The sequence below is a fragment of the Melanerpes formicivorus genome, unplaced genomic scaffold (assembly GCF_026170545.1).
Source record: "Melanerpes formicivorus ecotype bairdi unplaced genomic scaffold, bMelFor1.0.p_v2 SCAF_48, whole genome shotgun sequence".
Taxonomy (NCBI): Eukaryota; Metazoa; Chordata; class Aves; order Piciformes; family Picidae; genus Melanerpes; species Melanerpes formicivorus.
In genome coordinates, this window is record NW_027142400.1 from 3,535,972 (window position 1) to 3,551,288 (window position 15,317).

At 38.6% G+C, this 15,317-nt stretch overlaps 1 protein-coding gene across 4 annotated transcripts in view; it reads left to right on the forward strand.

The window, feature by feature from the left end:
• TDRD9 (tudor domain containing 9) overlaps positions 1 to 15,317 on the forward strand; it is a 100,830-nt gene that overhangs the window by 82,329 nt on the left and 3,184 nt on the right. For 3 of the 4 annotated variants that reach the window (XR_010989964.1, XR_010989963.1, XR_010989965.1), the window contains 7 exons: positions 135 to 244; positions 413 to 509; positions 1,141 to 1,279; positions 2,333 to 2,442; positions 5,285 to 5,357; positions 13,183 to 13,415; positions 13,523 to 13,723. Coding sequence is in view for 1 of the 4 variants with exons in the window: in XM_068160219.1 (XP_068016320.1) it covers positions 135 to 244; positions 413 to 509; positions 1,141 to 1,279; positions 2,333 to 2,442; positions 5,285 to 5,357; positions 6,621 to 6,716 (625 nt within the window). In the remaining 3 variants the exon portion in view is untranslated. Of the gene's footprint in view, positions 1 to 134; positions 245 to 412; positions 510 to 1,140; positions 1,280 to 2,332; positions 2,443 to 5,284; positions 5,358 to 6,620; positions 7,438 to 13,182; positions 13,416 to 13,522; positions 13,724 to 15,317 lie in introns of those variants that run through there. The other variant, XM_068160219.1, reaches the window with a different exon arrangement.

The following is a 15,317-nucleotide window of genomic DNA, read 5'->3' on the forward strand; positions in this document are numbered from 1 at the left end:
CATTATGTAGCTATTACAGGCCTGTGTTACGTGGTATTCAGGCAATGTTCAGCCGGTAACTGCTATTTATTGCGATTTCATTGTTTTACGTTTGTATGGTTTTCTAATGTTGAAAATATTTATTTCCTTCTCAGAATGGTTTTGATACAAAAGGAAAGCATAAACTCTGTTGTTGTCTGTGATGCTCCAGAAGATCCCTTTCAGCAGTTGTTGGTTGCTGCTTCTGTATCAGCAAATACAACTGGTAATGCTTAATAAAAACGTTTGGTCAGTTTCTCTAGGCTTTTGTTTTTATATTAATAGCTTTACAAGCTAAATATGTCACTGTAGTTCTATGCTACATCTTGTTGAGGTTTCATTTCCATTAGTTACTCCTTAGATTTTATTTTTTTTTCTTTTCTTTTTGTGGCAGGATCTACAGTGATTTTAGAGGAAACATCTTTAATGCCTCCTATTCCTGGCCTGCTTGCACTCCTCAGTATGCTGTTTGCTCCTGCTATAGAGCTCAGGTATCATGCATTTTAAAAAGTGGTGGTTCTTTTCTTTTATTTGGGATTCTTGAAAATTGACAGAATTTTATTTTTATTTTCTTAATTTAAGTTCTTAATTTTCTTAAATTAAGTTATCTTTATGTTCATGTAATTCTAGTATAGTAGTAGCTAAGATAACTTGTTTCCTGAACTTCTGACTTGATGCTGCAGACTATATGCTTATTATAAGGCAATATAGTTCCTGAAAATCATGCTGAAAGCCTAGAAAGATAAACTGTAGAATCTGGCATGTTTGCAATCTATTTGAGGAGAGAAACCTGAATAAATTTTGTAAAAATTGAATTATGAATTGCTTTAAATTCTTCATCTGTAGACTGTCACTTTAACGTAGTGAAGCTAGCTTTTACTTTTGCAAGTATATGGTTTTCTTAAGTTTTGTGATGGTATGTTTTCGTAACCAGAACTGCAGTTGTGCTTTGTCACTGTATTTAAAAAACAGTTTAATTAGGTGTAAATGCCTCTGAATGGTTTTTAGTTTCTTTAAAACACCTGTATCTTTCTCGGCATGGCTTAGACGATTTCTTTAAGTCTGTCTTTATATGTGTTTAATTTCTGCATTTCTAGGCAAGGCTCTTTTTTCTTCATACAGGGTTGATAAAAGTGGAAAGCATTTTACTGGTGTTCTGTGTGGCTTGGGTTGGAGTCAAACTTGTGGGGCTCCACTATTTCCAGAAAATGACATGGAGCTGACATTTGATGTGCATTTTGGAATGGAGGACATATCAGAGGTAAAACATGCACAAGAATTTTCACTGCGGTAGGAAATAAGTAGAATCCAGTGTGTCAGAGCTTGTCAATTTTTAAGAGTTAGTATAACTCCTTTTAAGCTGTGGTTTTGTTGCTTGGTTTGTTGAAATTTTTTTTTTAGTGTACTACCTGTTTATGGCTTTGGATACTTATCAGAGGAAAAAAAGAGTTACTCTTCCATACACTTTGAAAAAATAAAATACTGTAGAACAATAGTTTGTACACCTTCCAAAACAGCAGCATCAGTTTTGCCCTAGTCAGTTTTTACTAGTCAGCCTAGCATTAATGCTTTGCAATCTTCTGTTGGATTTTACATCTCTAAGCTCTCTGTATCAAGCTTCTTCTCTCAGAGCAGGTCAACTAAAACAATTAAACTCCCTACATTAGTCATTTACAGCCTTTCTGCAACTTGTAGACAAAGATCTGCCAGAGGGAAATAAGTACATACACTGTTCTGCAGAACAGTAAGCTAGATTTGGCCTGTGCTTCAGACAGTGAAAGACCATACATGCCCTCATTAGTTCTTTGTACAGAGCAGGTACAGTAGGTAATGACCAGTCATTTCTAGAGGCTTTTAAAGGACACTGGACATGCTGGTAAACTTACTATGAGCTGTTGTTTGCTGAAAACACTGATTTAGTGTATGTGATGTCTGTATTCATGACACTTTAGCCAGAATGTTAACACCAGGTTGTTGTGCGTTTGAAAATTACGGACAGATATGGATCCTCAAAGCTTTTACAGAAGGAATTGTCTGTTGGATATAATCAAGGCAAGTGGGAACTTCTGGTTTACTGCATATCTGAGTAACCTTGAAGACTGTGATAACAAGTGGCTGAGCATTAATATCTTTGACCAGCTGGAGGAGGAAGCATTTCTAAAGCTTCAGATATTTTTTTTTTTACTTATGTTAACAATATTCTGTTTGAAGTTTGGTGGCATGGGTGCTATAATCACCTTCATGCCAGGATAATATAATCCAAAACTAGTGCTGATTTAGAGCGCCTTATATTCTGTCACTGGTATTTTTACAGATAAACATCCTAAGAACAGCCATTAATAAGCTGCTCTGTGAATGTGCAGTGTGTTCTGGACAAGAGATAATGACACAGCTGCAGGAGAACATTCGTCAGAAACTTCTGTGGTAATAATTTGGTAGAAATAAGATCTTCTGTTTCACAGTCTCAGCAAAACCAAAATAAATGATTGCTTGAAGCATAGCTCAGATTAGGCTTTGGGGAAATAATATATGTTCTCATTTAATGATGCATTTAATTTACTTTGTTTATTTATAAAGCAGTATACTCAACAACTTTAGACTTCTTGTGGAAACACTGGTTCTTCAAGGAAGCCTGATTGCTTAAGAGTCATAAAACCTAGACTGTAAAACCTGTTGTACGGGATACCACTTCTGATGTACCTTTGCTTTGTGCACCCAGGACAAACCTAATAATGTCCTATGGCATGGAAGTGCAGAAAGATTTATATTATTGGTTTTCCCTGTACATTAAATTTAAAGTGTGTGTGTTGCTTTTCCTCCCTTGGCAGCCTTGTGTAGTAGGATAGGTGTTGGCCAACTTAATTGCTAGAAGTTACAGGTTAACTTATTACCTGCTTGTTTTTCCAATAGGCCTCCCTGCTTCTTGTGGAGTGCTTCTGAAAGAACTATTGTGGATCAGTGCAGCCAGTCTTGAGAATTTTTTCAGCTTGCGGTGTGTGGGAAGTGTTTAGGGGAGCTCATTTAGTGTAGTATTCCTGTAACAGCTCCTTCTAATGTCTGCCACTTCTGAGTATGCTGTGAAAAATCTTCTCCTGCATGTAAATGTAGCATGTGCTTTAGTGCTGTCTGCATCAGCAGTAGACGTTTCCCATCCCGACCTGGCTCTGTACTGAACAGATTTTAAAAAGAGCTCTGGCTCTGTGTGAATTAGGAGTTACATTGTGCCCTCAAATATTTGCCTCCTCTGTGAGATGTGCCATTTCTGGCAAATAGAGCTTTTCTAAAGTAACTTTATCCCAAAGTGTGGCACTTCCTCATACTGATAAAGATCAGATGCCTTTAAGTTCAGCTGCCCTTACCCTACACTATCAGCTGGATTATCAGTGAGTGGCTGTGTTGGTGCCAGCTGGAGTTGAACTGTGACACTTGTTTCTGAATGTACATGTTCAGTTAATTTACCTCCTGCCTGTTTTTTTTTTTTTTTTTCCTCCTTCTACCATTCCCATCTATGAAAGGGGGGAGGGGAGGAGGGGGAATTACACTGCTTTTAGTTGAAAGCAAGTACCCATACTTCTAATTTCCGAAGCTCAAAAGAAAATGTGATGTGGGGTAAGTCAGCCTTAACCTTTTGAGGGCACTGGAAATGAAGTTAAAAGAGCATAAACAACTGCCAGATGTGGAGATACCTAAAATGTTGTCCGACCAGCAGACATTTTGGATGTGATGAGGGAGCAGGGTGATTACTTTTGGTTTGTGTGTTACACTGTGCATGCTGTCAGTGTGTCAGCAGCTTCCAGCTGATTCTATTGCAGTGGGTTGTATGTGCTTCCAGAAGCAGTAGTACAGCTTCACAAAGGCTGCAGCTCAGAGATGTATGCTGCTTGTCCTTTCAAGTTAAGAAGAGTGAGGGCTGGCTGACAGCAAGCTGTATACATTTCCTGTCTAGAAGATTTTTGGTAAAATACCAGCTGTGGAGCATGCTGCTGAAGCAATATTTAATTTCCTGTTTTTATCAAAATACCTCAGGCCAGTTGGTGTATGCATTGCCTTTGGACACTGCCATGTAGTGCCATGCTTAAACTTCAAAAATTAACAGTTTGCTTGTGATTCATACTGTAACAAGTGTAGGGAGGAGTCAAGGAAAGTAGAGAGAAGCCAAACCACAAAGCATCTTTGAAGGTGACTGTGACAGTAACGGGAGCTCATGCTTGGACATCAACACTTACACGCTGGATTCAAGGCACAAAAATGTCACTGCTGTTTCTTTAGATATGTGAACACTTGGCTGCTGTTCTGGCTCCTTTTTTTAGTTGATGGTTCAGACAGCTCCAGTCAGTTGTGAGGGGAAGGAGCAGCCTGCATAGGTCCTCAGTGTTGGAATGTTCCCCTGTGCAGTCAGTGTCAACTCTGTGACTTCGTCATTCTCATCACTCTTCTCTGCTGCTTTTTCTTAAGGTTTTTATACCTTTTTGGAGTGGAGATAATTGGAATCTGTGCTTTTACTAATTCTGCCTCAATGATCCTACAGATAGTTTTTATTTTTCAACCTTTTTGAAGAAGTAGTATCTTGGTTATTGTCATGATGTCTTCTGTTCCTTTGTGTAAAATATTTTTTCATTTTGAATACTTTTTTTTTTCTCGATTGTACTTTGGTTTATGTCTTGGAAAAATACTGACCTTTTATTAGCAAGAGTAAATATGTAAAAAATTTATCCTGAACAGTCTTACATAATTTTCTTCCATTTTTCAAAAGCTAGTTTTATTTACAATGTGTCACCACTACTTAAGACTAAAATCAGTGTTTGAAAAACACATCTAGACAGAATTAATTAAAGTCTACTACTGTTGTACTTTGTACAGCTTGAGGAAATAACTGGAGCAGACAGACAATCTATAGTAATTGAGTTGTCATGCAAAACAAAATACTCTAAAAATAACTATATTATACATTCTAGTGCATAAACTGCATAAACTTATGAAATAAAAGAGAGTTTACTTTGTAAATTAAAAATACCTGAAGCATTATTTTCTTTATAAGAAAATACGTTCTGGCATGCTTAATGTCTCTGAAAATTTGTATTTTGGCTTCCTGCATTAGAGGGGCAAAGTACAGAGAAGCAAACAAATCTGATTAACAGGGGAATTCAAGATTCCCTTCAGTACAGACCCCTTGTAAATGCAGAGTTGTATCTAATATAACCATTCTTTTGTCTTTATGATTAATCAAATAATGTGTTTCTGAAGACTTTTTTTGATGTAATTTCAGTTTAATCTGCAAACCAAAGCCTCGAGATAGAATTGTTCCTACATGGTATGAGAAGCCATATGCATGGAATCAGGTAAGAGCATAGAGAAAAAAAAAATTTTCCTTAGGAAGCGTAGTTCAAGATCCACAATACAGTTAAAGTGCTCAAAGGGAAAGGTTCCTTTGTAAGGGTATCTTTAAGAGTATTGAATTTTCAAATACTGATAGCATTTTAGAGTCAAATTTAAGACTTAAGAACTATTGTGTATACATTAGTCTCTATTAATATTTTTGTAGTCTGCTCAGTTTGGATGTTTTGCTTAATTTTGTGTATATATGAATGTTTAGGCTTTTCAAACAGAACACTTCATGATTTTTAAGGGTGAGAGAGACTGTAAAGGCAACTTTTGTTGGATGTTAAAATTTTGTATTCTGTTAAACAACCATGGCCTAAACAAAAGACTGATACACTTGCCTTATTTAGAATTTACCTGAATGCAGTGCATTTCAGTTTTGGTTTGGGTTGCGGTGCCTTCGGGTAGCTTTTCCCTTTTAAAGAGGCAGAAACGTGGCTTGCTTTAGAATGGATCTGGTGGGATCAGATAAGAGGCAAATCTTCTTGAAACCCAGGAAGGGTTCACAAAGCTGAAAATTTTAGCTTCCTACTCTGAAAATCTTGCCTGTCTTTCTGTAAGAAATTCTGCAGGCTAATCATTTCCTCATGTAGATGTGCATTTTCTTAAGTAACAGGGAGTGAGGAATTACTGGTTGCAGGAGTAACATTTCTACATGCACCTCTCCTGTGCTTCTTCCCCTCCCATCCCAAGTCATACAAGTTGAGGGGTACCTGTCTCCTTGAAAAGATTGACAACAGTGAATGAGCACCAAGGGCATGTATTTCTAGTTGACATTCACCAAGGGATTAGGGTGTGTTATGGTATACTGCCTGAAGACAAAATGTTTCTATTTTCATGTTTCAAATTCAGTTATCCTTGCTATTATGAAGATAATCTCCCATTCAGTTATATTGGTGTTTAGCTTCTATAGCAAGTTAATGAATAGACCTTGGATCAGAATTTTCCCCACTGCATCTGAAGAATCTCAGGACATTTTTCTTACATAATCCCATAAAATACTACCTATAGTGCTTTGGAATTGGTTGTGGAATAGTATTCTGACTCAATGAAACCATGAGGTAGAACATTTTTATAGTACTTGAAATGTGTGGCATGGAACTGAAAATTTCTGTATGATTTGAAACTCTCAAAACTCTTGAAGACTCTCTTCCTTAACTATGTTATATAGGAAAACATTCTTAAGTATGTGTTCTGAATTTCATCTTGCTTCTTTTGAATAGGTGGATTCTCAGCATCTTATTGACCAGTCCAAAATGCAGCATGAAAGAGGAAATGGTCTTTATCAGCTACATAAGCTTGTTGTATTGAATGTTTAAGTACTTCCAGAAGTCTTTCACAGGACAAAGTATTGCAACTAGTCTAAAAAATAGTTCTGTCTTCTATATAACCGTTGGACACTTGTTTTGCAGGACTGTTCCTTAAGATTAGTGTGAGGATACTAAACTACAGATTGGAATATGTTAATCTTTTTTTCAAAAGGTTAAGGTTTGCTGACCTTGCACAGGAGAGTTTATGTATAAAACAAATGTAAAGCAGTTTTGGTTTCAATAATACTTCTGTGCAGGTTTACCACAATGTATGGGAAAGACAAAGCAAATCTAGGTTTAGTTCATTGCCTGCCTAAAAGCATATAAGCCATGGAGTGTGATTATTTTTTTTTACACCTCCCCCCTCCCTTAACTGTGAGTAGCATTGCATTTTCCTGCTTAGTTTTGCCACTGGATTTTGAAAAAGCCATACAACAAAGGTGTTTGGGAGGTTTATTAACTAAAAGCTAGAAGTGAAAGGGAACTGATGATCTAGATTGTTCTGATCCAAACTATAACTTCATATACTGGATACAATTTTTTATTGGATTTTCATACAGCAAAATGTAATGAATGCCTTTTTTTTCCTTCATTTATGGCAGAAGAATATTTTTCAGATAGTGATTCATGGCACCTTTGTTTTATCCTTTCCTGTTATATTTGCCCATGAAATCTTTATTCCTAAAAATGAGGTCAGCGGTTTCAGAATAAAATGCAGAAGTTAAATAAATTGTGTTTGCCTCTTCTGTTGTGCAATCGTGCTTAGTAAAAGCTAAATTTAGTTATTAATGGTATGTGATTGCATTCATGAAATACATGAATACACACACAGTATAGGAAAACATATCAATCTGTTCCTGTTCACTCAGTGATTTGAAGATCATGTAATATGCAGTGATCCTCTGAAGAACAGAGAGAATCACAAAAATGTAGTAGATTTAGAGGAAAAAATGGGGATGATTGAAGTGAGAAATTATTTTGAGCCATAAATAACCAGAGAGCCAACCATGTAATAGGCAATTTCTGTGGCTTATTCTAACCATTACTTCCTTAGACCCATTTTACTGATTACAATTTACTAATTGTGAATTAGAAAACATCATATAGTGAGATAGGTTTGATAGAAGAATTGCATCTCAGGTGGCTTAGCCAGCAGTACATCTCAGCTGAGTGTTGTATGCAAATAAGTGTTGCAGTGAAACAGGCAGAATGTCAAGTCTTTGCTTTGCCTGCAAGACAAGGTAATTTGACAGCACCAGAAGGCATGACAATGCAACTGAAGGGATTCTCCTCTTAGGTCGGTAGGAGTAGTATGGTCCTGTGTCCCGGTGCGTTTGTGGGCATGTGCTGCCATCTGCTGAGCAGTTACTGATGTGCTGCTCCTTCCCCTTGGAAGGTCTCTACTGCATGTTGAGACGTTCTCCAGTGGTGCATGTCATAATGAAACAGAATGATTCTTGCTGATGTCCTTAGGATGAGAGGAATAGGGAATGTTAACTAACACCCCACCTGCAGACCAATAACCCATAACCTACCACTGGTCAATTGAGAAATGAGAACTGTGTATTAGCTCTGAATAGCTCACAGTTTTGTTCTGCACTTGCAGATGAGATACCTGGTGGGTTATCCTTGAAGGAAGCAGAGCATCTTACAAGTTAGCCTTGCTGGGAAGTATTACTTACTATTAGATGAAAATGTAGAACTAAAATTTTAAGCTGCAGCAGTTGTATTTTATGGTTTAATTTGGGTTTCAAAGAACACTGCAAAGTTGCTTAAGTTTGAGGTAAACAGCTGCAGGATTTCTCCTTTCAAGGTTAATAATATATGCAGCTTAGGAGAAAAAAGTATTGTAAAAGAGCAGTTGGTTTGTTGCTATATATCCACTCCCAGTCAACCTTATGTCTTTCAGGGGTTACTTCCATAAGAAAAAGGGCTGCTCCCCAGGATTGCTTTTATCTCCCGGTGTTCATCAGCATCTATCAGAATGAGATTTCACTTACTACAGTCTATTAGTGATCATCCACATTTATGTATTTCTTCCACCACTGAGTGCAAGGTAGAAATATTTGAATCCATAAAGGGTCAGATGGGTGCTTCTGAAGTCTGAAAACTTGCATTCACTGTTGTCCATCGTTTCCCTCACAGCTACAATAAAATTAGGTAGTGGTTCTCAATCAAAAGGAATTTTTTGGCATTGTGTATAATTGATTTTGGAGTTTGCTGCCATAGGCTGCGCTCAAAACCAAATATAGAAATAAATACAAAAAGGAATTGGAATTCCAGGGAAGGCAGATCCTTAATAGCTGTTAAAATAAACTGAGAAACTCAACTTCCTACCCTATTGAATTTCAGAACCTGAGAAAATATACTGAAAGAATGCCTATTCTTGCCCTTTTCAAGGCATTTCCTTTTGGTGTATATAAGGGTGGAGAGTATTGTGCATGTATCCTTTTAAAGATGCTGCAACAACATCAGACTAATAATCTGTAAAACATTCTGGAATCAGTAACAGCAGATTTGCCATAGCATGGATATTTACTAGAAGGAGATGTGATTTAACAAAGTCTACATACAAGAGAGCTGGTTCAGGATATGTATGTAGCCTGTGCTTCTTGCTTGTTTTCTGCTGTCATAACTCTTCTTCTACAGGACTCTATTAATAGGAGGTGATGATAATAGAATTGTTTAGGTTGGAAAATACCTTTTAAGACCATCTACTCTAACTGTAAATCTAAGACTGCCAAGTCTATCACTAAACCACATCCATAAGCACCACATCTGCATATCTTTTAACTACCTCCATAGATGGTGACTCAGCCACTTTCCTGGGCAGGCTGCTCCAGTGCTTGTCAACCCTTTGAAGAAGTTTTTCCTAATTTCCAGTGTAAACCTCCCCTCCCTCAAATCTTATGTAGGAAGTGTAGGACTTCCAGGGTGCAGGTGTATCATGCTGCTATAGATATGCCTGGCCAAAAGGATTCCAACTAGAGCCTAAGGTGAATTCAGCTCAGTAGCTGGACATGATTATGGACAAGTAATAACTTCCAAAAAAAAAAATTCTACTTCCTTTGTGATCAATGACTTCTTGGTTCTTCTGTAAATTAATATCTGAAAAGAACTTCAATAAATTAATGTGAGCTAATAATAGATTTGGGAAAGACCCCAGAGTTTCTGGTTTACACTGAAATTTTTCAGTTTGCCTAGAGTACTACTTATTATGGTTACTTGGGGATTAGATGAATTAAATAAGATTTACAGAAGACTTGCCTGCCAAATGATTCTTTAGATTGTTAAATTATAACAAGGATAGTGTCAAAAAACAATAGAACATGTGAAATGCAACACCTTTTGCAAGTCCAGTTCAAAAAATGCACTTTCTGAAATGTGTGACTCTCGAGGAAGTTTGAGAATCCTAAAGTGGAGTATTTTGTATCTGTATTCTGTATCTGCTAGAATTTATGACCTATGATGATCATAGTGAGGGTGTCACACAGTGATCTGGAATTTGTTTGGCTGAACCAACTTTAGTCTTTGTTTGAGGTGTATCATTCTTGCCCCAAGAGAAAATGATACTATTATTCTTCAATGACAAGAAAATGTTTATAATCTTTTTGAGTTCTTTTAAGCTATTCTGAACAGTAATAGCTTAATGAACAGTGTTGGGTCATCCCAAATCAGCTGAAAATGGACCCAGGTGCAGTACAAGTGCAAGAGGCAGTGAGCACAAACTGAAACACAAGAGGTCCCACTTAAACACCAGGAAACATTTATCACTGTGAGCAGTGGCCCTTGTTGCTCACAGAGGCTGTGGAGGTGTCATCCCTGGAGGCAGTCAAAAGCCATCTGAATGTAGTCTTAATTACACAGGAGAATTGAGAAGATCATCTCCAGAAGTCCTTCCAAACTCAACCTTTCTATGGAGGCTTTTCTAAAAGCAGATGTAGAAAAGGATGAAGCCAGTTGTGACACATTGTCTGAGAAATGAGTGCCTGTAAGGAGAGAAAATGGATTTTAAAAACAAGCAGGAATAGTGCTTTCAGTAGTTAAATGCCAGATGAAGACTGGGATATCCAAGAGGACCAAAGTATCTTAAGATGTGCTTCTGAATTTATTTGAAGTAAATTTCTGTGGCTCTGCCCATAATGAAGAAGGGAACTCTGATAACTATGTGTGTGTGTTTAACACAGCCTGTTGGTACACTCTCCAACTTGGGGTATGCAGGTCACCCTATAGTAGCATAATGACCTTTTGTGGTTTTACAATTCTGATTTTTTTAACTAGTATTGATGAAGGTGATGGGCTCTTCATTCCTGCTGAATGATCAATCTTAGGTATGTCTTTAAAATAACTGAGAGAACAAGACAATGTTAAAGGCCTTTTTCTGTAAATGCCTGCAAGCACTAACAGCCTCTCCAGTTCAAAAGTTCCTCTTTAGTCCAGTCCCATAAATCACTAATCCACAGAAAAATAAAATATACAAGACAAGCCCCAACCCTAAAGAGAAGGGAATAAAAGAACTAAAGACCAAGTCTAGTACTACCTCGGAATACTTGGCTATTTTGGCCAAGTCTTCTATTGTCATGTTATATGAATCAAGCAGTAGTGCATATTCTAAAATTGCACAGATAATCCATCTTGGTTTTAGAGAGACTATAAAGAACAAAAGTATGTAATAATAATAAACATGACTACTGTAAACTGTAGCCACTGAGCTACTTCTTACAGCAGATAATATGGCCCTAAGACATAATCTCCCACTAGAATTAACCAGGTTCGAAAAGACCTTTGAGATGGAGTCCAACTTACCATCCAACACTATCTAATCAACTAAACCATGGCACCAAGTGCCTCATCCAGTGTCTTCCTAAACATCTCCAGTGATGGTGACTCCACCACCTCCCTGGGCAGCCCATTCCAATGACCACTTTTTGTATGAAGAACTTCTTCCTAACATCCAGTCTAAACCTCCCTTGGCACAGCTTGAGACTGTGTCCTCTTGTTCTGGTGCTGGTTGCCTGGGAGAAGAGACCAACCCCCACCTGGCTACAATCTCCCTTCAGGGAGTTGTGGACAGCAATAAGGTCTCCCCTGAGCTGCCTCCTCCTCTCCAGGCTAAGCAACCCCAGCTCTATCTCAGTTCAAATAAATTGGTAAACAGTAACTTGAAACCTGGCAGCAATAAAGACAAAAGCTTACACGTCAGTATGAAGTTCATAGCAGCATCAGTGAATTCTTTCAAAAGGATGACACACAGTTTTGAGTTGAACTTGCGGGTTTGCATGCAGACAGAGAAAATACGCAGGAAGTCCTTGCCATTCTGATTCTAGTCTATGATACAAAGGTTTACAGCCTAGTATTTCAAAACATCCATCTCTAGAAGTGTTTTGCTATCATTCATAAGTTTCACTCCAAAGCACCCATTGAGCAAGTCTGAAATCTTGCTTCCAGAAGCACTTCAGTCTTTTATGGAAGCTCGTAAGTATCTTAGACTGTGCTTCCCTGTGTAGATTCCTCATCCTCTGTCATTCACATTTTGGGGGGGGTGGAGGTCTATACTAACATATTACCTTCAGTAACTGTAATAATTTTAGGACTTGCTATCAGCAGCAATCACTTTGGGAATTTCCCCAGTGTATTTCCTACTTTCTTATCTTCTGCTTCATAAATAAAATCTGAGAACTATCTATTCCTTAGAGAACATGTAAAATAGTCTCCCAACTAAACTGGTGATTGGGCAGGAGGAGTCTGCTTGCACATGGTTGCTATCCAAATCAAGTAAAAGTAGTCCAAGAAAGAGCTAACATTTTAAGTTAGAAGAGGAACTCCCTACAGCTATTTTCTATGATCTCTTGCAACATGCACTGTGGAAGATACTCTCTATATCAAGAATTCTACTCTAATCTTGCTAACTTTCCTGTCTTTTTAATGTGGGGTTTCTGTCTTTACTAAAAAGATAGACCCCAAATAGCCCCAGAGATACACATGCATCCTTTGTGCCATTCATTTACTGATTATGCAGTCTAGGTTTTCACTACTAACAGACAAAAAAGAAAAAAAAAAAAAGAGCTTTGTAAATGTTGAATTATTGCTGATGGTTGCACTGATTCTATGTTAAAACACAAGTATCCAGGGAGCAAGTTACCCCTGGGTCTTTTATTCTCTGTTGAGGATGAAAATGAGAGAAGTGAAAGATTCAAAACCCTCTGTGGAGTGCATGAAGATCAAATGCAGGAGGACAAAAGAAAATCATTATAGTGATGGTGTGTGGAACACCTGGGGCTCATCACTCTGGCAGGAGAGAGGAGACAAATTTCATAAGCATCGCATGAAAAGGATGTGAACTAACCCAGCAGTGAAAGAAGAAATTGTGACTGCAATTTTTGGAGAGTAAGAGGAGATAGGTGCCTGCATCCAGAGTATACTGTTTACCTCTCTCCTTCCCCTGAAGTTTCAACTCGCTTCTCTCTGTCCCCAGGTGACCCACTGGAAGGGAGGGACTTGCCTGGGAGAAGTGAAAGCTATAACCCCTCAGGAAGGCACCTGGTGCATGCAGCTCATTTCTGCCCTGCTTACCTCAACTTGTTCTGTGCTCTGCCCCTTCTGAAAAAGCCCCCGGGTGTCCCGTTAGCATAAGAGAGAGCCAAGAGCTCATGCCAAGAAAGAGCTTCCAGAACCTCTTCATCATGAGGATGTGAAATTACCAAATGAGTGAGTATCCTCCCTTGATGGGGTTACTTCTGAGAGGGTCTGTTACACGGGACAGAAGAGCCCCTTCAGCAGAGGCAGTGACCACTGTACTTTCTGCTTCCCCGAAGGATTTGTCTTAGCTTCTACCAGATTAGACATTTCTGGAGCTTGAATGAAACCTAAGTATAGGAGCATCAGAGAAGAGATGAACACCTAATCATGGGACTGTGGTCAGTGCCTAAGGAAAGAGCAATCTATCTTTCTACAGATTGACCACATAATTTCAGAGATTCCCTCAACATCTCTTTGGAAGTATCTTTCTCCTTCAGGTATGTCCTCTTTGCCTCAGGTTTCTTTCCTTTATAAATCTCTTTCCAGTTTCATGTGTTTTTCTGCAGGTTCTTTTATGGTAAGGATGCTCCAAGCCAAACCATACATACTTGGGAGGGTGGGGAGAGAGTTACGTGGGTGTTTTTCTGTTCTATCCCTTTCTACAGGCAAAGGTAGACCCCTGTTACTCTGCCCACTAAAAATGTGCTAATTATTTTCCTAAATCAGCATAACTCCTGTCACCCTGGGACAACAGAATCATGTAGAATCACAGAATAGTAGGGGTTGAAAGGGTGCTCTGGGGATCATCTAGTCTACCCCCACCAGCTAACACAGGTTCACCTAGATCAGGTTGCACAGGAACATATCCAGATGGGTTCTGAAAGTTTCCAAAGAACAGACTCCACAACCTCTCTGGCAGCCTGTTCCAGTGTTTTGTCACCCTCACAGTAAAGTTTTTCCTTATACTTAGACAGAACTTCCTGTATTCTAGGTTATACCTGTTGCCCCTTGTCCTATTCACTGGGCACCAATGAAAAGAGACAGGCCCCATCATCTTACCACCTTCCCTTTAGATATGTATAAACATTGATGAATCCCCTCTCAGTATTCTCTCCAGGCTAAATATCCCTAGGTCTCTCAGTCTCTCCTCACATGAGAAATGTTCCACTCCCCTAATCATCTTTGTAGCGCTCTGTTGGACTCTCTCCAGTAGTTCCCTGTCTCTCTTGATCTGAGGAGCCTAGAACTGGACACAGTACTCCAAATGTGCCCTGACTGGCACAGAGCAGAGTAGGAGGAGAACCTCCCTTTACCTGCTAGTCACCCTCTTTTTAATGCACCAACATTTGTATCCTGGTTTAAACCAATTATCCTAATCCATGTGGCTTTTTCTGACATTGGTGTGTCTCCATCTAATCTGTTGAAAGATGAGTGCAGATGTGCACCATCCTGAGTGTTTCTGTTTGAAAAATAGACAAGAAAATGGAGCCCTAAGAACAGGCTATTTCCTGTAAAACTTAAGTAGTTCAGGAGTTTCAAGGACCAACCCAGGTATTTCTGGAGCTACAGTTCAAAATTTATCCAGACAGGCTCCTCTTTCCCTATCTGTGCTGATATGAAGGCTGTTTCTTATTCAATCAAATAGACTAAAACTTGGGGCATGGATAAAGCCCTGAAAATCTCACTACTGGCGATTTTCTTCCCAAGATTATACGAAGTCTTCACAAATCTCAGATTTAGAGAAACATCTTGTCTTTGGTTAGCAAGCTGCAGCATTTCCATAGTTTCTCCACAGCATTTTTTTTTCACTTGTATCACCATCTGCCTCTGTGGCTGTTTCAATAATCCTTTGTCTCACAAAGTTCTCATTCTGGGCACGTCAGAGTTACAAAGAAGTGAGATGGTTACTGTAAATAAACCTGAGACATCTGACCGTAGGTTAAGCAAGGTAGAGCCTGTTGTGACTGCTCTCATTGTGCTCAATAAAATCGCCTTAGGATAAAGTTTCCATCCCTTCATTATTCAAATTCCATCCCCTGCCATCCTTTTCCTCTGAACTGTCAACTCTCTCTCTGTCTGCATGCTCTTGCA